The sequence below is a fragment of the Bos mutus genome, chromosome 8 (genome assembly GCF_027580195.1).
Source record: "Bos mutus isolate GX-2022 chromosome 8, NWIPB_WYAK_1.1, whole genome shotgun sequence".
In the NCBI taxonomy this organism is placed as follows: Eukaryota; Metazoa; Chordata; class Mammalia; order Artiodactyla; family Bovidae; genus Bos; species Bos mutus.
In genome coordinates this window covers 7076044-7102752 of record NC_091624.1, presented here as the reverse complement: position 1 = coordinate 7102752, position 26709 = coordinate 7076044, and the positions used below count along the sequence as shown (strand labels likewise).

The window sequence follows — 26709 nt, the reverse complement described above, 5'->3', positions numbered from 1 at the left end:
AACTCTCACATTCATACATGACCACAGGAAAAACCATAGCCTTGACTAGACGAATCTTTGTTGGCAAAGTAATGTCTCTGCTTTGGAATATGCTATCCAGGTTGGTCATAACTTTCCTTCCAAGGAGTAAGCGCCTTTTAACTTCATGGCTGCAGTCACCATCTGTAGTGATTTTGGAGCCCAGAAAAATAAAGTCTCACACTGTTTCCACTGTTTCCCCATCTATTTCCCATGAGGTGATGGGACCAGATGCCATGATCTTAGTTTTCTGAATGTTGAGCTTTAAGCCAACTTTTTCACTCTCCACTTTCACTTTCATCAAGAGGCTTTTTAGTTCCTCTTCACTTTCTGCCATAAGGGTGGTGTCATCTGCATATCTGAGGTTATTGATATTTCTCCCGGAAGTCTTGATTCCAGCTTGTGTTTCTTCCAGTCCAGCGTTTCTTATGATGTACTCTGCATATAAGTTAAATAAACAGGTGACAATATACAGCCTTGACAAACTCCTTTTCCTATTTGGAACCAGTCTGTTGTTCCATATCCAGTTATAACTGTTGCTTCCTGACCTGCATACAAATTTCTCAAGAGGCAGATCAGGTGGTCTGGTATTCCCATCTCTTTCAGAATTTTCCATAGTTTATTGTGATCCACACAGTCAAAGGCTTTGGCATAGTCAATAAAGCAGAAATAGATGCTTTTCTGGAACTCTCTTGCTTTTTTCCATGATCCAGCGGATGTTGGCAATTTGATCTCTGGTTCCTCTGCCTTTTGTAAAACCAGATTGAACATCTGGAAGTTCACGGTTCACATATTGCTGAAGCCTGGCTTTGAGAATGTTGAGCATTACTTTACTAGCATGTGAGATGAGTGCAGTTATGTGGTAGTTTGAGCATTCTTTGGCATTGCCTTTCTTTGGGATTGGAATGAAAACTGACCTTTTCCAGTCCTGTGGCCACTGCTGAGTTTTCCAAATTTGCTGGCATATTGAGTGCAGCACTTTCACAGCATCATCTTTCAGGATTTGGAATAGCTGAACTGGAATTCCATCACCTCCACTAGCTTTGTTCATAGTGATGCTTTCTAAGGCCCACTTGACTTCACATTCCATAGACTTGGATTACTGTGATATTGAATGGTTTGCCTTGGAAATGAACAGAAATCATTCTGTCGTTTTTGAGATTGCATCCAAGTACTGCATTTCAGACTCTTTTGTTGACTATGACAGCTACTCCATTTCTTCTAAGGGATTCTTGCCCTCAGTAGTAGATTTAATACATAGAACTTAACACACTCAAGTTCAATTAAATGAAACATGGCCCATTTCAGTTATCAGACATCCATGGTGAAGTGTAGTAAAAAATCTAATTCTATATTTGAAGCCTGACCTCTGACAGCTTTAGAGCCCCTTTACTCTTTGTTCCCCATCAGCCTCTCATCAAGCCTAAATTCTCCCATCTTTGGTGCCAGTGCTGTAGTTGCTTAAGTCATGTCCAACTCTGCAGTCCTATGGACTGTAGACCGCCAGGCTCCTCTGTCCATGGGATTCTCTAGGCAAGAATACTAGAGTGGGTTGCCATTCCCTTCTCCAGGGGATCTTCCCAACCCAGGGATTGAACCCACATCTCCTATGTCTCTTCTATTGGCAGGCAGGTTCTTTACCACTAGTGCAACCTGGGAAGTCCTTGGGATGTTGAAACCATGCAAGCATCAGCCAGCACATGGAACCCACGCAACCTCCCTTGCTATTATATAAAAGTCAAGCCAGTCTTTTTCACTTGCTCTCTCAAGCCATTTTCGTACCTGCTTCAGAGCTGCCTCTGCTTTCCCCCAGAAAGCTCCATTACATGAATGACGAATCTTTTAAAGTCCTCTTGGTACATGTGCACTGCACCATCCATTTCATCATCTGAACCAAATACTGACTCAGAGTCCATCCCCCCTACTTCTGAGTGGCAACAAATGTTTAGAGTCCAATATGAAAACAACTTCATAACATGAGAAATTTAAGAATTGTATAAGTTTAATTTCTGAGCAACCGCATGAATAAAACTAGGTGCTTTTGTGAAATTACAGGTAATATTTACACTTGAAAATAATAATGACTCTCTAAATCTCTCAGACCCAAGGATCTGAAACTTGTTTGACAAATACAGTGATTCTGTAAAAATGTTGGAAATAAAGTTAAAAATACTATGCTCAAAGAGTGAAGAGGGAGCATGCATGCGTGCTACCTCACCTGCTCCATGATTCTGGGGGCTGGATCTAGGAGATTAAAACTTGCATTGATTGATACCTTGGAAGAACTGTATGATGCACACACAGATGGGACATATACCCTGGACCGTCCACGCTGCTGCTGCTGCTGCTAAGTCGCTTCAGTCGTGTCCGACTCTGTGTGACCCCAGAGACAGCAGCCCACCAGGCTCCCCCGTCCCTGGGATTCTCCAGGCAAGAACACTGGAGTGGGTTGCCATTTCCTTCTCCAATGCATGAAGTGAAAAGTGAAAGTGAAGTCGTTCAGTCGTGTCTGACTCTTAGCGACCCCATGGACTGCAGCCTACCAGGCTTCTCTGTCCATGGGATTTTCCAGGCAAGAGTACTGGAGTGGAGTGCCATTGCCTTCTCCGGTACCATCCATAAAGGCTAATTAATTGTTACCTAAATGAATGATGCAAATGATAAAGGAAAAACTCAAAGTATGCATCCTTGGAAGGAAAGTTATGACCAACCTAGATAGCATATTCAAAAGCAGAGACATTACTTCGCCAACAAAGGTCCGTCTAGTCAAGGCTATGGTTTGTCCTGTGGTCATGTATGGATGTGAGAGTTGGACTGTGAAGAAGGCTGAGCACCGAAGAATTGATGCTTTTGAACTGTGGTGTTGGAGAAGACTCTTGAGAGTCCCTTGGACTGCAAGGAGATCCAACCAGTCCATTCTGAAGGAGATCAGCCCTGGGATTTCTTTGGAAGGACTGATGCTAAAGCTGAAACTCCAGTACTTTGGCCACCTCATGCGAAGAGTTGACTCATTGGAAAAGACTCTGATGCTGGGAGGGATTGGGGCCAGGAGGAGAAGAGGACGACAGAGGATGAGATGGCTGGATGGCATCACTGACTGGATGGACGTGAGTCTCAGTGAACTCCAGGAGTTGGTGATGGACAGGGAGGCCTGGCATGCTGCGATTCATGGGGTCGCAAAGAGTTGGACACGACTGAGCGACTGATCTGATCTGATCTGATCTGATGCATCTTCTCTTCTGCTCCGGTGGCCAGTGCCACAGACCCGTTTTCCCTCATTGGAATGGGGATATCAATTCACACTGGTACAGAGTATATACCAGGACTATTCCTAATGTCCCATACATTTTACACCAGTAAAAGCTAGCCTATGATCAGCAGCCTGGACAGCCTCTCTGAATGAGATACAACCTCTCTAAATAAAACATCAGAAACAATACTGGGTGTGGCCGGGGAAGAGAGCTCCCCAAAGAAACAAGCTACAAAAGAGGAACTATATTGTTTATGCTGTGCTTACTGCTTAGTCGCTCAGTCATGTCCAACTCTTTGTGACCCCACAGACTGTAGCCCACCAGGCTCCTCTGTCTACAGGGGTTCTCCAGGCAAGAATACTGGAGTGGGTTGCCATGCCTTCATCCAGGGGATCTTCGCAACCCAGGGATCGAACCCAGGTCTCCTGAATTGCAGGCGGACTCTTTACCTTCTGAGCCACCAAGGAAGAAATGCTTTTATACTGGGAGATACTGTTGTTTTTCTTCTTTTCCCTGTGACTTCAACAATCTATGCAACTGGATCTCAAACCTGCATTTTTCAGACCTTACCTTCCTTTTGATCAGCAGACTGCTACATGTTTCCAGGTGCTCACTTTATCTGGCCAGTTGGCATGCCAGCTGTAGGCTGGTGTGTTCAGTGAAGATATCCCTTAGAAAACATAGACTCAGCATATTTAAGACTGAACTCGGCTCTCCAGTACCTGCTCTTCTGCTTCTGTTCCATTTAAGGAACACGGGCATTGACAAAAGCACGTAGGCCTGAAACTGGCACCATTTCTAATCACCTCCCTCACCTCTCACCTCCTACCTCCCACTATTCAATCATAATGTTCTCATCACACCAGCAGCTTAATATTTTTCACATCCCTTTATTCTTCTTTCTCATGACTATGGACATGTTCAGCTCCTATTATTTTCCTCCCGAAACACTGTTACAGCTTCCTAACTGATCTGCCTGCATGCCCACTTGTTAAGGCATGTCTGACTCCTTGTGACCCCGTGGACTGTAGCCCGCCAGGCTCCTCTGTCCATGGGATTCCCCAAGTAAGAACACTGGAGCGGGTTACTGTTTCCTTTTTCAAGGGGTCTTCCTGATCAGGAATCTAACCCACCTCTGCGTCGGTAGATGGACTCTTTACCACTAAGCCCCCTGGGAAGCCTTCTTTAGTCTAGCACCCCATTAACGACACTTCCTCCTATCCTAAGTCAAGCCCAATCCCACACCAGCCAGAGTCAAATTTAAAATGTAGGTGCTAATAATAATACATAAAAGCTTTAAATGACTTTAAAGTGATCCTGGTAAAAGGAAAAAAAAAAATCCTTAACATAGCTGTATATCTAGTGGGATTTTGTTCCCACCTATTTATCTTTCTAGGTTTATCTCACCACTGCTTCCATTCCTCCCTAGGCCTTTTTAGTACTTGCTTTTATGCTACCTAAAACACTTTCCCTCTCCCTACTCTCTCATGTCCCTTAAATCTTACCTCCTCCAGGTCTTCTGGTAACCCTTCCTGATCCACTACACAATTTGAGTCAGGTGTCCACACCACCGTTTGTGTTTCTGCCTTGTAGCATTGCATGATAATTTCCTTGTTACCTATCTCTCTCTAAGGCTAGACTTGAGCTCTGTGAAAGCAGAGTGAGTTTTAATTTACCACTGCATCTGTAGCATTTCGTACGGTTCCCAAAACAAAGCAGGCACTAAAATTGTTGCTGGATAAAACCAGGGCAGGGGGGCTGGGGGGTCAGCTTAGCTCATATGTTGATATCTATGAACATTTTGGGTCACATTTAGCACCAGCTGGTTATGCCACCTCCTGCTCCTCCCACCAGCTGCCTCACTAAATCACTGACTGTTGCAACAGAAAAATGGGATGTGGTTGAAAGGTAGGTGGGGTGGTTCCCTGAGATTTCATTTTCCATAGAGAATCTTCTCAACTATAAAATCATTAAAAGCTGTGTTCCCTTCTGGAAATTCAATCCAAACTTTGTCTGGATGCAAAATCAGGGCTCAAAGAGACACTTTTGATTGTGTGGTTATGTAAATGATATCTCAATAAATAAATAATGCTGTTACAAACAAAAAAGGATGTACCTTTGGACACAGAGGCCCTTGAATTGCCTCTCAACACACTTTCCTGGATGGAGAAGGGAGAAGAGGGAGCCAATTCAAATCCTCATTCTGTCAATAATGTATAATTCTCTTTGAGCAAGTTGCTTACTCTCTCCGGGACTCCATTTCATCAATAATAGAGTTACTAAATTAAGGATATTTCCAGTTGCAAGTGCCAATGGTACTGGGGCCCCAGACCTTAGGGACTTCTTGAGCCAAGAGCTCCAAAAGGAGTCTCCCATCTCCTTGGACACCTGTGGAATAGGAAGAGACAGAAACGCAGATCCCAGGGACCCTAAGGAGGCACTCCTGAGGCCTACAGCTGGTGTGTCAGATGAAGATAGCCAAGGCCAGCTCCGATCCAACAGATCAAAGGTCCAAGCCATCTCTAAGGCCTGCCTCAAAGCCTTCACCCTTATCCAGAGCCAAGGTGTTGCTAGGAAACAAGGGTCTGGAACCTGTGAGCCAACATCATGCAGGCTGGAATCACGCTGGTCTGTCTGTCTCTTTCCTCATTCCTCCTGACCAAGTACTTCTAATTACTTTGTGGGAAGAGAAATGCCTTTCGGAGAGAACAGTCTTGTGAGAACACCCACTGTGGTTAAATAACAGTAAAAAGTAAATGGGGAGAGAACTGGAGCAAGGAAAGATGGAAGGAAGAGAAGGCAAGAAGGATTACCTTTGACCAGCTACGTGCCTTTGGACTATATATCTTACCCACTTGGAGTCTCAGTTTCCCAGGCATAAACATACCAGCTCTAGAGGATTGTTTTGAGGATTAAATGAGACTGTGAAGTGCCACTGAGTCCCCTGCCCTGTTGTGGCTTTCAGTACATGAGTTCTGTTGTTACAGCGGGACAGGAGGACATGTGGATTCTGGAGTCAGACAGTCCTGAGATAGAAAACAGCCCAGGACCAAGCCATGTGAATTTTCTCATTTAGAAGATGGGATAACAATCTGGACCTCAGAGGGATGTTTTGGGGTCCCTGGTGGCTCAGATGGTAAAGAATCTGCAGTGTGGGAGACCTGGGTTTGATCCCTGGGTCAGGAAGATCCCCTGGAGGAGGGCATGGCTACCCATTCCAGTATTCTTGCCTGGAGAATCCCATGGACAGAAGATCCTGGCGGGCTACAGCCCATGGGGTCGCAAAAGAGTCGGACACAACTGAGCAACTAACACAGGGATGTTACAAAGATGATGTGAGATCATATGATTAAATGGTTCGCAGTAGGAGCAGAAAATCAGTCAGGCATTGCTGCCCACTCATCTGTTACCCCTCCCCCAACACATACACACACAACTACACAGCCTCGACGGCCATAAGCTTGGCGTTCGGTGGTGCAAGCGCTGTGCTCCACTGCTGGGCTCCAGGCTGTGCTTTCTGATGACTCTGCCTTCTATTCCCACCTCCAGGCTCAGCCAGGACTCAAATTCACAAGCTGGCAAATCAACCAGAGATGGACAGCCATGGGTTTAGAAGGTCTGGCAGGACGAGGGCTTACATATTAGGCTGCTGATCTCAGAAGTGGAGAGAATTCTTATCATTAGGCTTTTTGTTTTCGAAAACTAATTGTAATAAGCATCACTACTAATTTGATTGTGTCTCACAGTAACAAATGATAATAATCCTAGCAAGCATTTCCTGAGCATTTCTTACATGTAGAGTGCAGAGATAATCACTTTTTGAACATTGATTCATTCAATTCTCAAAACAGTACTGTGAGGTAAGCACGATTAGGCCCATTTTAAAGATAAAGGAACTGAGGCTCAGGAAACCCTAAGTCACATCTGAAAACTCAAGAGGTGACTCACACACCACCTGATTTGTATGCTGTTATTTGCTGAAAGATACACCTCTGGTAAGGAGGGGGCAAGAATGACTGATTTCTTGTTGATTTCCTACCATAGAACCAATTAACCACATGATCTCTTGTCATCTTCAAAACAGCCCTGAAAGGTCCAGATGCTTTTCCAACAATTCCCCTGGCACTTCCCAAATGGGCCCCTTATTTTTACTTATTTTCAGGCATTAGGAAGTTCAGCCTCTCCTAGGGTGAGAATTCTCTGCTGTGGACACAGCAAGTGGCAGTTTCTCTACCTACCTGGGAGGCAGAAGTGCAAAGACATCCAGAGTTCTAGCAAAGAAGCCAAGGGCATCTGTCTGGAGCACCTGAGCTGACTCAGGTACTGTTGCTCCCAACTGCTTTGGCCAGACTCTCGTAGGCTGCTCTACATAGCCTGCTTTGTATCTTGTCCAGGCTACCTCTCTTCACCTCCCTAGATGGCACATGCCCTCACATCCCCAGGGCTGGGCTTAGCATGGGAAACTTTCCAGCCCATCCCAGGTGGTTAGAGGTCCATTTCCCTACTTTGCCTCCTCCACTCCTGCCTGCGCCCCTGCCACACACACAAATGCACACATCAAGGCATGCCTTAGGCTTCCCTGTCACAGCATTTGTCCAGAGGGCTGTAATTATCAGTTCACCTATTGAAAATCTTTCCCTTTTGACTGTGAGCTCCTTGAGAGCAGGGGGCATGTCTCATTCACTTTGGCAACCTCAGCACCTCATGCAGGGCCAGGCATCTTCTAGGGGCTCGGAGCACTGTTGTGGAAAGTTGGGGGTGGTGACAAGCGATGAAGGGAACGCATGAGATGAGGGAGAGAAGACACCCCGTGGTGTGAATCTGTGAGTGAGGCTGCTCTCAGGGCGGGAGGTCCCCCTACTAGTAGTGACCTGGAGAAGCAAAAGCTTCCATCTGTGCGTCTGTGCTTCCTCTAGCCCCTTTGTTCTTATAAAGGAGGTGAAGGCAGAGAGAAAACAAAAGCCCCACACTCATCTCTAGGGAAACTCCACCTTCTCAGGGCAAGGCTGATGTGAGAGAAGGGTCCTATCTAAAGTCATGCTCCCTGAGTCCCTGTGCGGCATTCCTGGGACTGGAACTGTGACAGGGGACTAAGTGTGGGCTGGCCCAGTCTGAGTAGAATCAACGTAGGTAGTTTACAAGACTGTCAATCTCTGAATGCACTGTCTAACCAGAGGGACAGTGGGGGCGGTCTCCAGTGCTTCAGGAAGTGATGCATTTGTGCACCTGTTTGTGTGCATGCGTGCATTCAGAAATAGGAAAGTGGGCCTGCCGCCAAATGAATGGCTTTGTGACCTATGAGCATGTGGGGGGCTTGAGCAACTAGGAGCCTTTGAATTTGCTGTAGGTTTTCAGGTGTAGAAAGGCAGAATAATGTCTCTAGATGGTTATTAAACTTCCCCTTTTGCAACTGCAGGTTTTAATGGATTACATAAACCGACCTCAACTTCCCCATCTGTAGAATGGGAAAGGCTAGCCTCGACGGGAGTGGAGAACACCTTACGCAGGAGTTGCCATTTCTCACTCCCACACTCACCCTGGACACCGCCAAGTGACCGCTGTACTCGTTCCCACCAAGCCTGGTCTGGATGAACATCTCGTTCAACGCAGCATGACAGGCACTACCATTTGACCTTAACTGACACATAAAGAGGAACTCAGGTCTGGTTAGATTCTTGCTAAGTCCTCTCCCCGCCCTGACGGTTTGGAAATGAGCCTCCGGGCAACGACAAGGCACCTAGGAGTTTGCATCCAAGGTTTTCTTTTTCAGGATTTTTACTTTATAGCACTGCCCCTGAATTAACATAGAGAAGCAAGTTGTGCAAGGGCTGAATAAAGAAGACTACTTCCACCTCTGCCGGAGCTGAGGGACTCAACTGCCAGTTTCAGCTCTCCCCAGTTCTTTCAACTCTGGATGAGAGAGACAGACAGCAGCACAAACGGCTCCGCTGGGTCTGATGCCAACATCTGAAGCGTCTCTGAGGCTGCTCTGGGAGACCTGGATGAGCAAGTTTCATCACTTTTGTGCTGAAAGCAGCCTGGGTTCAAATCCCCACTCTGCCGAGTTCCCTGGGGTTCAGTTCAGTTCAGTCGCTCAGTCATGTCTGACTCTTTGCGACCCCAAGAACCGCAGCACGCCAGGCCTCCCTGTCCATCACCAACTCCCAGAGTCCACCCAAACCCATGTCCATCGAGTCGATGATGCCATCCAGCCATCTCATCCTCTGTCATCCCCTTCTCCTCCTGCCCTCAATCCTTCCCAGCATCAGGGTCTTTTCATGAATCAGCTCTCCACATCAGGTGGCCAAAGTATTGGAGTTTCAGCTTCAGCATCAGTCCTTCCAATGAACATCCAGGACTGATCTCCTTTAGGATGGACTGGTTGGATCTCCTTGCAGTCCAAGGGACTCCCTAGAGTCTTCTCCAATACCACTGGTCAAAAGCATCAATTATTGGGCGCTCAGGTTTCTTTATAGTCCAACTCTCACATCCATACATGACCACTGGAAAAACCATAGCCTTGACTAGATGGACCTTTGTTGGCAAAGTAATGTCTCTGCTTTTTAACATGCTGTCTAAGTTGGTCATAGCTTTTCTTCCAAGGAGTAAGCGTCTTTTAATTTCATTGCTGCAATCACCATCTGCAGTGATTTTGGAGCCCAGAAAAATAAAGTCAGCCATTGTTTCCACTGTTTCCCCATCTATTTCCCATGAAGTGATGGGATCGGATGCCATGATCTTCGTTTTCTGAATGTTGAGCTTTAAACCAACTTTTTCACTCTCCTCTTTCACTTTCATCAAGAGGCTTTTTAGTTCTTCTTCATTTTCTGCCATAAGGGTGGTGTCATCTGTATATCTGAGGTTATTGATATTTCTCCCAGCAATCTTGATTCCAGCTTGTGCTTCCTCCAGCCTGGCGTTTCTCATGACGTATTCTGCATATAAGTTAAATAAACAGGGTGACAATATAAAGCCTTGACATACTCCCTTTCCTATTTGGAACGAGTCTGTTGTTCCATGTCCAGTTCTAACTGTTGCTTCCTGACCTGCATACAGGTTTCTCAAGAGGCAGGTCAAGTGGTCTGGTATGCCCATATCTTTCAGAATTTTCCACAGTTTATTGTGATCCACACAGTCAAAGGCTTTGGCATAGTCAATAAAGCAGAAATAGATGTTTTTCTGGAACTCTCTTGCTTTTTCGATGATCCAGCGGATGTTGGCAATTTGATCTCTGGTTCCTCTGCCTTTTCTAAAACCAGCTTGAACATCTGGAAGTTCACGGTTCATGTATTACTGAAGCCTGGCTTGGAGAATTTTGAGCATTACTTTACTAGCATGTGAGATGAGTGCAATTGTGTGGTAGTTTGAGCATTCTTTGGCATTGCCTTTCTTTGAGATTGAAATGAAAACTGACCTTTTCCAGTCCTGTGGCCACTGCTGAGTTTTCCATATTTGCTGCCATATTGAGTGCAGCACTTTCATAGTGTCATCTTTCAGGATTTGAAATAGCTCAACTGGAATTCCATCATCTCCACTAGAACGTCCACAAATCATCTTCCCCATGTCAGCCACAGTTTCCTCAAGCGTGAAATGCAGATAGTGACCTGACCTGTCAGGCTGCTTGGGAGGAGTAAACCGGATGAATAAAGTACGTGGAAGTGCTTTGTGAGATGCACCACACTGAGCACAAGCAAAGGGGTATAAGGACACATCATTAGGAAAAGAGACAAGGGTGTTCCATTCCAGACAGACTCAATCTAAACCGGGATACAAATGCCCTTTTTTTGGTGATTTCATCTGGTGGAAACAGCAGTCTCCTGGGCCTAGTTGTATTTAATGAACCACATCCTGTATCATCTTTTTGCCTGATTCTGAGAACTAAGTTGGCCATCTCCTCTGGCGTACTGCAGGCCCTGGAGTGTCCAGCTCGTATTGAACCTCCTCCTACCACCTCCAAGAAAAACACCAGCCTGGAGCTAGGCCCATCCCACACACAGCTCTGTGGGCCGAGGGGCCAGGGGAGGAGCAAGGGACACTGAGCCACCTCCTACCAGCACACAGACCTTGGCACAGGTGAGCAGGGCCAGGCTGAGACTTCAACCTGTGTGATGGTTAAGGAGTAGGAGGCTCAGTGTGAATCAAAGGCAGAGCATGGGGACAGATGGGGCTAAGGCGGCCGATGGGGACACAACAGGTCTGAGAAGATCCTGAGGCCATGGGGAGGAGTTTGGAAATGAGCCTCAGGGCAATGACAAAGCACCCAGGAGTTTGCATCCGAGGAAGGGCATGATGGGAATCTCCATTTTAGAAACATCCCATGATGCTTCATTTTATTATGTGGACTTGATTGGGCCATGAGGTGTGCAGATAACTGTATCCAATTCTTTTGTGACCCAGTGGACCACCAGGCTCCTCTTTCGTTAGGATTTTTCAGGCAAAAATACTGGAGTGGTTTGCCATTTCCTTCTCCAGGGGATCTTCCCAACACAGGGATCAAAACCCTCATCTCTTAAGGGTTGTATTATATATACTATTTATATTATAATAAAATATAAACATATCTATATAAAGAGGTTTGTTGTTAGAATTTGACTTATGTGATAAACATTGTGTGTATGTGTGTGTGTGTATGTGTGTGTGTGTGTGTGCGCACACGCTCTGCTGCTTCAGTTGTGTCCAATTCTTTGCAGCCCCGTGGATTGTAGCCCACTAAGCTTTTCTGTCCATGGGATTTCCCAGGCAAGAATACTGGAGCAGGTTGCCATTTCCTACTCCAGGAGATCTTCCCGACCCATGAATCAAATCCACATCTCTTGCCTCTCCTGCACTGGCAGCTGGGATTCTTTACCACTAGTGCCACCTGGGAAGCAATATATATATCTGGATATATATGTGTGTGTACTATTGTTGTTTGCCAGGGCATCTTCCCAACCCAGAGATTGAACCCGCGTCTCCTGTATTGGAAGCAGATTCTTTACCACTGAGCCACTGGGGAAGCCCCGTGTATATATATCTAGAGATACAGAATCAGTTATATATAGCTTTCATATATATTATATGTATTATAAATATCATATGAATCTATATCATGTATATGTGAATATTATATATAATATATTTTTATCTACATGTCTACCAACCCATCTATCCTGATGGTTCTGTCTCTTTGGCAAACCCAGGCAGATCCATGTCCTCAGGGCTGTGCAGCTCGACTGATGGGGTTCAGGTGGATGCAGGGAGGCCAGGCAGGGGGCAGTGCTAGAGTCCAGCCCAGCCATGATGGTGGCAGCAGGGAGATGGAGAGAAGAGGGCAATTCTAAGAACTATTTGGAAATTGAAATTGATAAGACTTGCTACAGTTTGGAAATGGGTGGGAGCAAGGGAGAGGGAGATGCTGAGAAGGATTTCTAGGTTTGTGGCTCTGCTTCTAAACAGATACAGGTGCTCTGCATGAGAACACTGGAAACATTCTAGGCTGTGTGGGGCCGAGTATGGGCAGGCAGGGAGCTAGCATGAGAGCACATTATTAGAGGAAAGCTTGGAGGCAGGCCACAAAGCCGGAGTCATCCATGTAGGGATGGTAACAGACAGCATGGCTGTGAGTCCCCACGGAGACAATGGCAGTCCTGCAAAACCACACTGACGCGTTTGGCAGAGAAGAACGAGCCTGTGAAGGAGACAGAGAAGGAACAGGCCGGAAGGAAGGTGGGCAACCACCAGGAAGAGTCCCCTGGTGCCAAGGAAGCAAGCATCAGATGGCGCCTCGAGCAGGAAGTGGCCAGCTCCATCAAATGATAACGAAAGGGCACACAAGCGGGAACTGAAACCTGCCCTGAAGATTAAATCACCAGGGAAGTGAAACCCGTGCAGGTCTCAGCTCTGAGATCAACTCCCTGCATGTCTAGCTGGCATCTCTGAAGCAAGTTCTCGGGAAGTTTCTTCAGGAAACTGAAGGCCCGGGAGAGCTCTCCAGCTCCCATCAGCCCCTTGGCCACCCCTGTCCTGACAAAAGGAGGTGACACTTGACTACATCTTTCCCTTCTCCTCCCCCACCCCAAGCCCTTAGGTTGCCTTTCAAACAGCCAGAATTCCTTTAAAGAGTAATCTAGGTATGCTTCAGCTGACATTCAAAAGTGCATTGTAATTCAAATGGAAATGCAGAAATTCATTCCCTTGGACAGTCTTGGGAAATTATAATAGAGATAAAACATCTTTTAAAGGTGGCGACAGGCATTTATCTGTGGGGACATCTCTATGCGATAGACTCTCCTGATGCAAACTCAAGAGCGGTCCAACCTTCACACGGAGTATGTCCTTTCGGCAGGGTCACCGAGTCTCTAAATTTGGGAAAGACATTAATTGCATCCATCTTCGCTTCTCCACTTTGTCCCTCCATTTGTCTTTGTGGATTTTGGTTTCCCCGTGTCTGTCCCTCTTCATTTTTCTGTCTCCTCCTATCTCCCTCAGTCTTTGTCACTCTCTCTCACACACAGAATGGACAATTCCTTTACATGCATACATCCTTTACCTTCCATAGTTACTTTCTCCATGCAAAAGAAGCAACTGTGAATTCAGGAAACCTACCAGATTGGTTATTTCTGCATGCATTGCCATCCCTTCAGAACAGGGAATAACAGGGCATAACAAAAGGGCAGGGTTACAGAGTCTTTTGATGTCTTCCTAGTAGAGCTTTAAGGCTTCCTCCCTCACCAGCTCTACCCCAGGAGCCCCTCTCAATCTACCCCTGTCCTTGGTCCTAAGTCAGCTGACAAAAGAGGGGAGTAAATTGGTAGCCGCATCTCCCCCTGCCCCCGTAGACACACATGTGCACTACAAACACACACACACATACACACACATCTGAGATCACTGTTATCAGGTGGATGCGGCAGCCACCGGTGCAGGGAGTGGACTGTATCAAGGTAACAATTAAGTGCCCAGCTCATTGCTAGATGAGTCATCATTGATGGGTCTAAGCTTTCACTGGATCCCATATCTTAAAAATGGAAAAATCGATCTTAGAGTGTGAATCAATTTGTCCAACATCACACAACTTGTTAGAGGGAAACTGGGACTGGAACCAAGGTCCATCTGACTGCAAAACTTGTCATTTATCTCCAAATGAGGAAGTCTTTATCCAAGATAGCCAGAAGAACCATAACTATGACTCATGTGTCAAGGTCACAGCTAGGAAGTGTATGAATGTCAAGTCAAAGAAGGAAATGAAGCCCTGATTAAGAGAAAGGTAGCTTTTCAAATACAGGTGTATCGGGAACACAGCAGCATAGAGTGAAAATATTAAGCTGGGACAGAAACTAGAAACTTCACAAGGCACTTGGAGCCTGGCCTGGGAGCACAGGTGATGGCTGAGGGACAGCAGCAGACTGAAGAGCTTCCAAGGGAATCGCACCTGGGCTGGAGTTTCCTGGGATGACTTCAGCTACTGTAGCTGCTCCTGAGGTCCAGCTGTCCCTGGCTTCCGCCAGCACCATCCAGTTGACCTGTCCAGTGCTCCAGTCCCCTTCGGACTGGTGGAATGCCCGGAATATCCTCTCCTCCCTGCCTGGATCTTTCCCGTCCTCCTTGGCATTCCCAATGTCTCTCTGGAATCTGCGTCAGAAGCTGGGTCTGTTATTCTAGCTTTCACTTCGCCCTATTACTTGGAAGCAATATGTAAGTGTTAACCACCACTTCCCCTTTCTGCATCTGGAGCAGTTACTGCTAACTGATCGCAGCGTTCTTTTCTAATGACCCGGTGACCTCCACACAGTGTCTAGACAAGCCACTCCTCAACTGATCAGAACTGGCATAACAAAAGACACGGGCCACCGGGTGACAGTGACTGAGTTCCCGACCGCACACCAGCCACCTGCCTTTCTCCAGCGGCCTATTGGTAGATCAAAGGGAAAAAAAAAGTCTATCACGAAAACGACAAGGTATTGGAAGGCTCATCCAGGCTGAACCCCTGCATGGACAGCACCCACGTCTTGCCTACTTTAACGCCCCAGCACATGGCACGAGGTCTGCAGTGAAGAAGCACTTAGGAAATACCAGTGAACCAGAAGGTAATGAATGATCAATGTGACTTTCTTTTTCCTGTGGAATGCACACTTCTAAGCACTTATGGGAATAAGAGTGAAACTCTCATGGGAGATATTTTAATCAGGCACATTCACCCAACCCCCTTGACCTTCCATGATCTCTAGTGGCTGGATCACAACAGTGACCAGAGCCCCACCATTAATTAGTAAACTTGGAAAGACCAGGATCTTGGACTCAGGTTGGAATTTAAACACTAATTCACTCAGGAACACACTGTGTGGTCCAGGCAAGCCCCCGATCACTTCTGAGTTCAGGTCCCCCTTTTGCAGTGATCAGAGGTGGGTCCTCTTGCCTTTTTTGCCTCAAGGGGTAGATGGAAAGACCAAAGGCAGGCCTGTATACCGCGAAGGGCTCTACAACGTCCGTGGTTGTTATACATGCCCCATTTGGTCTCTTCTCTCTGAAACTTAGAAATTACTTTGCCTGAGGTTTCCTGACAGGGATGTAAGAAGAGGTACCAGGGCTTGAAATCTTTTCTGTCCCACTTGAAAAAGGCTTTCATACTGTTCGTGGGGTTCTCAAGGCACTACTTCTGAAGTAGCTTGCCATTCCCTTCTCCCATGGACTGCGCGTTGTCAGAAGTCTCCACCATAACCCATCCGCCTTGGGTGGCCCTGCCTGGCATGGCTCAGAGTCTCAGTGAGTTAGACAAGGCTATGGTCCATGTGATCAGTTTGGTTAGTTTTCTGTGATTGTGGTTTTCATTCTGGAGGCCATGGGATTGAAATTCCAGAGCTGACTCATTGGAAAAGACCCTGATGGTGGGTAAGATCAAAGGCAGGAGGAGAAGGGGGTGACAGAGGATGAGATGGCATTTCCAACTCAATGAACATGAGTTTGAACAAACTCCAGGAGATGGTGAAGGACAGGGAAGCCTGGCATGCTTAAGTCCATAGGGTCGCAAAGAGTTGGACACAATTTAGCAGCTAAACAACAACTGTCCCACTTGACATTGTTCTGATTTGTCCTCTTCCCCACGAGCTCTGGCCCCAGAGTGATCAGCTTCCAACCCCACATTCATCCTGACCTGGTCCCCAGTGAACCCTGGTTTCACAGATGTCAGTGACACACAGCTGACACACAGATGCTGGTGACACAAAGGTGGCTGGGGGGAGAGGAGACACACCTCAGCTAGCCGTAAGTCTAGAAGCTTTTCCATCGCTCAGGGGAAATTTCCAGCTTCTCTACCACTTCCTCTCCAGCATCACTTCCAAATTTAAAAAGTGAAACTACAGTGCTTGATGTCACCTCAGGTAAAGACAGAGAGAAGAAACACGCAGGTCAGTTAAGCCGTCTTAACACAGTGCGTCACTGCGCTGTTCTGGGGCTTCCCTGGTGGCTCAGACGGTAAAGCATCTGCCTGCAATGCGGAAGACACGGGTTCAGTCCCTGGGTCAGGAAGATCCCCTGGAGAAGGGAATGGCTACCCACTCCAGCATTCTTGCCTGGAGAATTCCATGGACAGAGGAGGCTGGCGGGCTACAGTCCATGGGGTCGCAAAAAGTCAGACACAACTGAGCGACTAACATTTTCACTTTTCACTATCATCCTGTTCTGGGAGCCAATATGGGAGAGAGGAGAGAATAGTACCTTTGCCTTGTAAGCCCAGAAGCCAAGCTACTGGACCAAGTTCAGCCAGCAAGTTTGTGGCAAACTTGAAACCTCTTTGAGTCTTGAAGGGACCCCTGGTGGCTGTGCCAGCTTCCATCTGCCCCTCTCCCCATCCTACTTGGCCATAAACCAGTGGACAAGGAATGGCATTTTCTGGAGTGAAAAAGTCCAGGTCCTGGAAGCAGCCAAGGAAGGCTATGGGTGGGGTGCAGCCTGAGAGTCATGTCCCAGGCCCCGAATGCAGGACGAAGCAAATTAGTTCAGTGGCCACAGTGAGGAAGGCTTTTATAAACATAACCTAATTGTATTACTTCGAAGTCCAGAAGCTTATTGCTCTGCTTAATGATGTGTCACGTTATTTATAGGGTAGCACAATGAGACTTCTATTGATTTAATGCACTTCCTTAAAGACTGTCATTGTCACAGCCATAAAACGAAGCTATTCCCAGACAACTCAATTATTCCCCTGCGCCTATAAACCACCCCATGCCCCACACAGCTGCACACAGGAGGGAAGGCGGGGTGAGACCGTGACAGGGTGGAGGGTGCCAAGGGAAGGGTTCTGGAAAGGACAAAGGCAGGAGCTCCATCCGGCCAGGGATGAGGGGCAGCAGGAGAAGACCTAGATGGGGAATGGAGAGCCCTATCCAGGGGAGCTGAGGGACTCTGAGCAAGACTCTTCTTTCCTTTAAGCCTTAGTTTTCCCAGCTGTAAAACGAGGGTGCTGAGCCCAGTGAGAGCTGTCAGATCCCTTCCAGCACCTGCATTCTGTGGTTTTGAGTTACTCTTGGTTTGGTTCTTGGAGGCCATGTAGCTGGACCACATGGAGAAGGTACAAGCACATTTTTAACATCGCTCCTCACCCTTCCCATCGATCGAGAGCCTCTCTTTTTAAATTAATTGATAAGAATAGTAACAATGATAACAGGAAGTGATCTTCACCCTGCTGCGTATTAGCTATGTGTCCATAGAGCACTTGACTTGTTAGCCTATCCGACACTCATTTTTTCATCAGTGAAATGAGCCTGTGACTACATGGAACTGCTATAATAATACACAATGCATGTATGCCTTATTTCCGTCTTTCTCAAAATGTTATTGCATAAACTACTTCCCTTTAATGTAGGAAGTAGACAGGAATCACTAAAGTACCTATTTCACAGGAAGGGAAAACTGAGGTGAGAAGGGGACAGATTTCCCAAGGGGAGTGACAGAGACTGGTCTTCTGCTTCAGGGAAATTCCAATTCTGATAAATAGCTGAGAAATGGAGGGAAATAAGACCTGGTGACCCTGCCTGAGGGCAAAGGCGTCTCCATGGTGAGACTTGAAACTGTCCTCTCAGACATGAGTTGGTCACTCCCAAAGGAGCCGGCGCTCCCCTTAGGTTCTTCCAAGAAGCCCAGAGAGAAGGTGTCAACGAGATAGCTCTCACCTCCCCTACAGTTTCCCCAGCCTCCTGACCTTGGCAGTTATTTTGAGAGGACAGAGTGGGAAACAAGGAACTCGCAGTAGAAGGCCAGAGTTCTGGAGTCCACCCTGGGGTCTCAGAAAACGCCTGAACTTTAAGAATCCTGAGGAATCATCACACGGTCCCTCATTCCATCCCCGGTGAACATGAAGCCCTGAGAGGCACAGGGACTTGTTTACGGCCGCCCAGTTCCTACGTGGCAGAGCCAGGATTTGGCTCCCAGGGAGCTCAGTTATCTCCCCAGCAGCCTGACCTCCATGTCTCAGCTGGCCGCCACCTCCAGCAAGCCCTCCAGGCTTACCTTTCTGGTACTGGAGCCACAGCTGCTGCTGGACCTTCTTGCTGGGGAAGTGAATGATGCAGGTGAGCTCGGAGCCATAGAGGGCCTCTGCGATGTAGTGTGAGCCATAGTGCTGGATGAAGGACAGCAGCTCCTCCCGGCTGCTCTCTTTGGTCAGGATCTTGAGGACGTTGGTGAAGCCTGGGACAGAGGAGGAGCATGTGGAGGTGGTCAGAGTTGGGAGGCTGGCGCCCAGCAAATGGCAAGCCCGGATTTGGTAACTTGTCCCTCACCATAGCATCGGCCAAATGTACATAGTATCCCTCCCTTACTTGGCAAAGACTGCTCTCTCTGGTGGACACACGAGACACCACCCAGAGGGAGTCAACAGCAGAGGAAGGACAAACGCTGGCGACCCAAAAGCCACAATCAGGAAAAATCAAAGCTGAGGTCTCCTGAGCAGCTGACGTGTGGCGGGCACGCTGCCAGGTGCTCCAGCCACTTGTCTAGTTTAACCTCAGTCCGGCACTGCAGTCCCAACCATAATGAGCCCTTCCAGTAGATAAGCAAGTCAAAGGTCAGAGATTGGAAGTGATTTGCCTTGGTCCTCCAGCCAGAGGAGCTAGGATTCCGACCGACTTCTGTTCTCACCCCGAAGTGCACACACTGCTCACATACCCAATTACCCTGGGCCTGAACTGTCCATGGCTGGAGCCGGAGGCACTGCACTAGCCCAGGCTCAGCAGACATTCTGTTTCCTCAGATGTAATCCCTGGCTTAGCTTCCTAGAACGTGACTTCCCTTTCTGTCTCCAAAACAACGGTGTGCTCTTTCTCCTGCCATTGTCAAGGGCCTCGTTGCTGCTCCATTGCCCTTAGTCCTATGCCAAGGGTCCTGAGTCCTCAGTGCCTGGCATAGGGTCTGCATGGCCATCACTCAGTGCCCACGGACCCCCTGCCTTCTTCCTCCTGCAGGCAGGGCACCAAGCGACGCTTTCAGGAGCCTTAACACCTTTCGGGCTCTTCTGTGCTCTGGATAAAGCCCAATGACCTTATCTGGGTATCCCAGGGCTCCAAGCTCGTCTCCCATGAGCACATACGTTAGGCTTCACCTCTGGCCAAATCTGTTTTCCTATTTCTCCTGAATGTGATTTGGCATTTTCATCACACTTTCTTATTTATATCCCTCCCCCACTCCGAACACACACACACACCCACCCATCCACCCACCATTTACCTGGAATGGTCTTCCACTTCCTCTCTGAGTCACATCCATGTTTCCAGACCCCAGGAAGTCATCCCTCCCCCAAGAAGCTTTTCACACCATCCCGGCCTAAGGCACCTACTCCCTATACCTTCAACAGGCATCACCTTGAAAGCAGAAGCGCTGTCCCATTTGTCTCTAAATCTGCACATGTGTCCTTTCCCACCCCCATTTCCAGACACGGCAAGTGCACTGACTCCATTATGAGAATAAGAACAACTGATTCTGCACCACATCAAAGTAAAACGTAAAAGAGCAAGCGCTTCTTCAACATTGAAAATGAGCTCCGATTTGCAAACATTTGATTTACAAGGGGGTTCTCGGAGCGTCATTACTGATTAATTAAAGCAGATGCCCCTTTGTAGTTCTGACAGGAACATGGCAGTCACTCACAAGTGCTGTGGAAAGGTGTAGGTGGTGGTGAACGCGAAACAGGACTCAAAGAATGGGTGCTTGATTGGAACAACCCCTCTCCATCAACCTGTTAACTCATGCAACTGGGTAATTAATGCAACAGAGTTAATAATGAGATGGTTTCTGCTCAGTAATAAATAACACCACGGAGAGGCCCTGTGGCTCTTTATCTAGGCAGACAACACTGCCATCAAATCCTTGACACACTCCTGTTCTGCCACCTACTAGCTGTGTGACCTTGGGCAACTTAACCCGTCTGACCCTTGATTTCCTTATCTGAAAAATAAAGGATAAAGAATGCCTTCCTCTTGAGACTGATGTAAGTCCCAAGATACAAAACATTATAAAGTGCTTGGCTGGTGTCAGCCATAATAACTATTTACACTTCCCCAATATCCAGGCTAAAGAGTTCCATGGTGCTCATGAGCAAACTGATACTGGAAAAGAAAAAAAGATAAGAAAGCAGCTGGCATAATCACGAGACACTCAGACAATAACACAGTGGCAGTGCTAGGAATAAGTCAGGGTAGAAAATTCCAAGTCTGGGCCTCATCTTTCCAAAGTCCATTACCTATTCGTTTTTCCAGTTTTGTTTAATTTTTATTCCTTCATCAAAAAGGAGAACCAAAAGGAATATAAGGCACAGGAATAAATAGGATCCAAGCCCTACCCACAGTTCGCAGGTCAGAGTTGAGGTGCAGGAGACAGGATTCTGATACCAATCAAGTACCTGTTAGTGCTTTAACATCAGCAGTTGAGCACAGGGAATGCCTTGCATTATTCCCAGGGGGACAGATAATGGGGGCGGCATCTCTGAGTAACGCAGGATATGGAAGGAGATCCAGGCAGAGGGAACGGCATATATAGAGTCACAAAGCCAAGAGAGAAAATGTCCCATTTTCAGAACCGTAAGTCCCGTTTGAGACTTGTAAGTCTGAAACTAAATGTCCCATTTGAGAATTATAAGCCATCCCTATCATGGGGAAAGATTCATGTGGGCAGAGTGTGAACAGTGTGTGTGTGTGTGTGTGTTGGTGAGGGGAGGGGGACCAGGGATGCTTATTGCTGAGCAGGAGGAGATGGGCAGGAAAGGAAATCAGAAGAGACTAGAGGAATCAGTGCCTGAAAGAACCCACATGCCTCAAATACTTCAAGAATGTAAGCGTGAGCTAAATTGTCAAACCCTGTGCAGAGCCCCCTTCCTCCAGGAGCCCCTCTGACTTCCCAGAACGGACGGTGGCCCCGTTACTGCACTGACCTCCTGTAACGTGCGGCCGTCACCGTCTGTCTGCTTGTCCTTCCACCCTCCCCGTGAGCTCCTTGATGGCAGGGGGCGAGGCCTCATGCCTCAGCCATCCCCAGTGCCAGCACGGGCCCTGGCAGGCCCTGGGACTGTGCTGAATTACGCCAAGTCCCCTGGCTGCGGACGGCGGGGCTCACCTGCCGAGAGGGTGATGGTGCTGAGCTTCACGCGGTAGAGGTTGCTGCGGACCCGCCACTGCTGCACCATGGGGTACCCCATGGCCTCGTCGTACCTGATGTCTCCTGGGGAGGGAAGAAGGTCACGTGAGCCCCGCGTTCACAGGCCTCACCCCACAACCCTGCCCTGCAGCCCTGGGCTCTGGGGAACGGCCTCCCCTTCTAAGCTCAGCCCTCTGGGGCCGACAGTGGGATCTGCAGCCCGCCTCCAGGCCTCTTCCTTCCTGGCCTTTGACCTCAGCCTCAAGCCGCCCTTTTCTCTCTGCTCTAGAGCTCACATGGCCCCTTTACCCTACAAGCAAGAGTGGGTTTCTGGTTCCACTTAACCCCAGAGGTAATTTACCATGGGGCGCTAGACACTGCGGTGCTTCAGTTTCCCCTTCTGATCCCATGGCTACCTAGGCTGACCTTATTTAGTAGGCGTATTGAGACTCAAATGAACTAAGAGCAGAGGAAGGTTTATGGTAATCTTGAAATGTCGGACACGTGCAGTGGGGGCCCACGCATCACCTGCTCCTGAGGCTACTTTTGCACAACGACAGTAGAGCGGAGCAGTTGTGACAGAGAGCCTGTGCAAAGTCTCACACATTCACCAGCTGACCTTATATGTCTGCCCATCCTGTACAGACTGTTATTTCCTAACATGGAAACATGAGATGTCCTTTGATGTCTCATAAAATACCTGTGTGCACACACAAAAGCTTCCCATTTTAAATAAGACTGAGACACACTGGCTAAACAAAGTTAAACAAGATTAAAAAAACAGACTGTATAATTTCTCAGCTCCTTGAATAAATTAATATACATTTTAAAGGTACATGAAGCCGGCGCGCAGCACTTTGCAAATGTCTTTGGCCGAGGAGCCCCGTTTCCAGGGCCCACTGACACTCAAGTTTCACAGAAGACGTTTTCTGAAACCCAAGTATAGACAAAACATACACAAAGGAAAAAATAACAAAACAAAATGTTAGCAAGTGGTTAACTTGCTTAGCAAGTGGATGCGTAAAAGATTCCTGTTTTCTGATTTATATTCATCCCCATTTTCTAAATTTTCTACTCGAAGCACTGCAGACTCCCTTTTTTGTAATCAGGGAAAAAAAAAAAGACACGAAAAAGAAATGCTAGTCACATCAGCAGTTATTATTTTTGTTGTTATGTATCCTCAGCAAACGGCAGGCACATTTTCTATCCTTTGCTCTTGTCCCCTGGTGCGGAGGCACTTAGAGAGGTATTTGATACCAAGATTAAAATGAGAATCTCACTGGAACAAATGATTTCTTCCTGGACATTACTGCAGTATTAAAGTTCTCCATTACTGTCAACTTCTTCTTCTTTTTTTTTCTCCTCCCTAGCCTTTTCAGAAATAATGTAATTTTTTAGAGGCTTTCATTCTAAAGTAAAATATTCATGATCCCCAAAGATAAGTCCACTGGAGCGAGGTTGTTTTGTTAGAAATATATGCTCTCTCTTTGTCTGCTCTGCCTGTCCCGCCCTTCCTTTGCAGACACTGGGGAGAGAAGGGGGGAGGGTGGGAGAGGAGGAGAGGGCCATGTTTCGGGTCAGGGTGAAGGAAACAGTCTGCATGGGAAGACTGGACAGCAGCCCCAGGCAGCCTCCGCCCCACCTATTATTATTTTTTTCTAAATGTTTAATCTTGTTTCATCTAATTATTATTATCTTTTTGGCCGTGCCTCAGCATACAGGATCTTAGTTCCCCAACAGGGATTACACCCTTGCCCCTTGCAGTGGAAGTGCAGAATCCTAACTGCTGGACCATCAGGGAAGTCCCTGCCCCATCTATGACTGTCCGTCCTAATTCAGAGCAGACTTGGAGGGCGTATTGGCAACCAGGGCCATCCCCAAGAGAACAAGGCAGACGTTTCAATGCAGGTTGTTGATGCAGCTTATTTACTTGGTGCTTTAGTGTCCAAAGGGCTTTCCTCCTGGTAGTTTAGACAGTCAAGAATCTGCCTGCAGTGTGGGAGACCTGGGTTCAATCCCTGGGTTGGGAAGATCCCCTGGAGGAGGGCATGGCAACCCACTCCAGTATTCTTGCCTGGAGAATCCCCCAGGGACAGAGGAGCCTGGCGGGCTATAGTCCATGGGGTTGTGAAGAGTTGGACACAACTGAGCGACTAAGCACCATAGTGTCCAAAAGAAAAAAACAAAACACAAAAGCAACAACAACAACATCAAATAAACAAAAACAAAAGTCCCCAAACCTACTACCTCTTTTGATTATCAAAACATTTACAAGACCAGCTTCTCTGCCCTCATTCCCTCCCTAAGCCTCCCTGTGAGTGATCATCATTCCATCCTATACCTTCCCCACTCCTGGTCCATACTGGATTCCACCTGGAATACAAGCTCTTTCAGTGAAATGTCAGTTTCTTGAGGTCAAGGCCATGGTCTATATTATTCCTACTCCTGCACAGCCTGGTAAATAGAGGCTCCAATACTCCAAAACAGAGCCTGATATATAGCAAACTCTCAATAAATATCTGTTTACTGACTCACTCTCTTGCCTCTCATTCCTGACCACAAGCCATCCTTGGTCTTACTCGACTACTGACCCCCTTCTTACCTGATCCTGCCCTAGATTCCCACCCAAGGATTAGGAGTCACATGAAGCCCTGGGATGGGGAGGGGTGTTTTTTCTGATGAACAACAAAAACAAAAAATTAACTCTTAAAATGTAACAGTTCTTTTATTAAGGAGCCCCAAATCAACACAAATAACCCTAAGAGTCTGTACCACTAATGCAGAACCACAGCGTTCTGTATCACAGAGGCAGAGTCAGGGCCCTTACAACTTGGAAAAGTCCCCCATAAAAGGGCAAAAGAGGAACTTGGAGCAGATGAGGAGGAGCAGAGGGCATCCAGCAGTGGGGCAGAAAATATAGGCTTCAGGAGAGCCTGCCAAAAAGTGTTTCCCTGTAGGGGAGAAACAGAGGTTGTGGGTGGCGGGGGTTGTAGCGAACAGCAGAGGGGAGTAAAAAAAGGGCAGAAGACCTGGAGCCACAGCACCTGGTTCCAGTCCTGGCAGGTCTGCTGTGTGACCGTGAGCTGCTCCCTTCACCTGTCTGAGCCTGGATTCCTCATCTACAAAATGAGAAAAATAATACCCACCCTACAGGATGGCTCAGTGTCCACGTTCAAAAACAAGCTGCATGACTTAATGTGCTGTAAGTGAAAGAGGTTCCTGGTTGGGGTGGGGGGTGGGGAAGGTCCACTTATTTTATTTTAAATGACTTAAACATGAACTGCATGTTTCTAGATTCCATACATACGTGTTAATACATAGTATTTGTTTTTCTCTTTCTGGCATACTTTGCTCTGTATAATAGGCTCTAGGTTCATCCAGCTCATTAGACACGACTCCAATGTGTTCCGTGGTATGGCTAAGAGAGGTGAGAAAGGGTGGGCGGTAGGAGGGAGGTTCAAGAGGGAGGGGACATATGTATACCTATGGCTAATTCATGCTGATGTGTGGCTGATACCAAAGCAATACTGTAAAGCAATTATCTTTCCATTAAAAATAAATATAAAAAAATGAACTGCATGATCTCACTTCCGTGTGGTATCTAAAACCTTTGAACTCATAAAAGCAGAGAGTAGGATGGTTGGTGGGGGTGGGGTGATGAGCAGAGGCTGGCCAAAGGGTCCAGAGGTTCAGTTCTGGGGGTGGATGTGTTTGCTGATCCCACACGCAGCCTGGTGACTGTGGTTAATAACACCGCGCTGCCTACTGAAGTTTGCCAAGAGGGTAAATCCGGCCTTGGCTCAGAGTCTGGAGTCTCAGGGAAGCTCCCAGTTCTTCACTGCCCCTAAGAGCCCTAGAAACGGCAGGCCCCTTTCACATCCTCACTAGCACAGCGGCTTGGCAAAGCCCATTCTGGACGTGCTGAGTGGCTGAGACCATTGTGTGGTCAGAGGGAAGGCCGAGGGGCAGAGGGCAGGAATCCAGTATCTGTGTGTCTTACCAGTGAGCAGCTGGAGGTCGGGGAGGGGCTCGGAGAGGACCCCCCGGCACTGCTCCTCCACCGGCAGCGGGATCACCAGCAGCCCGTCAGCCAGCTGTGGGAAGTCCTTGATGAAGTTGTTCTCCCTGTGGAGAGGAGCAGAGAGACTGCCAGGTCGAGGAAGCAGAGGCTGGGGGATGGGGGTGTGGGGCAGGAGGGCAGGAAGCTCCGAGTCAGAGGAGAGCCTGGTGAGTTGGGGGGGTGGCGGGCTTGCTGGGATGGAGGCCTCTGGCTCCCTGAATCCCAGCTCCGAGAACAGAGTGCTAATGACAGCTTCTAGAATCCAGCAGGCTAGGGCTTGAGTCCCGGCCCACCACTGAGTAGCTGCAGGATCTTGAGAGCAAGCTGCTGGTCCACTCGGAACCTCAGTCTCCTTGTCTATAAAAGTGAGATCTCAGGGTAGTTTGAAACATTTAATGGGATAAAGCTGCCAGCTGCTCAGGACACAGTCTGATGTTCTATAAACTGTATATTTGGCTGTGAAACGTCCCCTTACATAAGCAGCGATGATGGTGAGCCAGCATGAGAGGGGACTGAGGACAGCGTGGAGTGCTTGAGGCTGAGCTGGAGAGAATGGCTGTCTGCGTGCTCAAGTGAAAGGATCCCAAGATATCTTTCAGATCGGACTTCTCCTTTCAGAGATGGGCAAACTGAAACCTGGAGAAGAGGTGTGAAACTGTCATGGACAACCAATGGCTCAGACGCAAGACCAGCTCTCCCCGCTCCTAGGCCAGCGCTCTCTCTGTCTCAATTCTTCAGATGCCTCTGTCCCTTCACTGCAAGGCCACCCCAGCGAACAGA

At 47.7% G+C, this 26709-nt stretch overlaps 1 protein-coding gene across 3 annotated transcripts in view; it reads right to left on the bottom strand.

Moving 5' to 3' along the window:
• Nucleotides 1-26709, bottom strand: part of ASTN2 (astrotactin 2) — a 1044864-nt gene that overhangs the window by 257518 nt on the left and 760637 nt on the right. For all 3 annotated transcript variants that reach the window (XM_070375013.1, XM_070375014.1, XM_070375012.1), the window contains 3 exons: nucleotides 25870-25994; nucleotides 21849-21953; nucleotides 18753-18932 (listed from right to left, as the gene is read on the bottom strand). In XM_070375013.1, the coding sequence (XP_070231114.1) occupies nucleotides 18753-18932; nucleotides 21849-21953; nucleotides 25870-25994 (410 nt within the window). The remainder of the gene's footprint in view (nucleotides 1-18752; nucleotides 18933-21848; nucleotides 21954-25869; nucleotides 25995-26709) is intronic.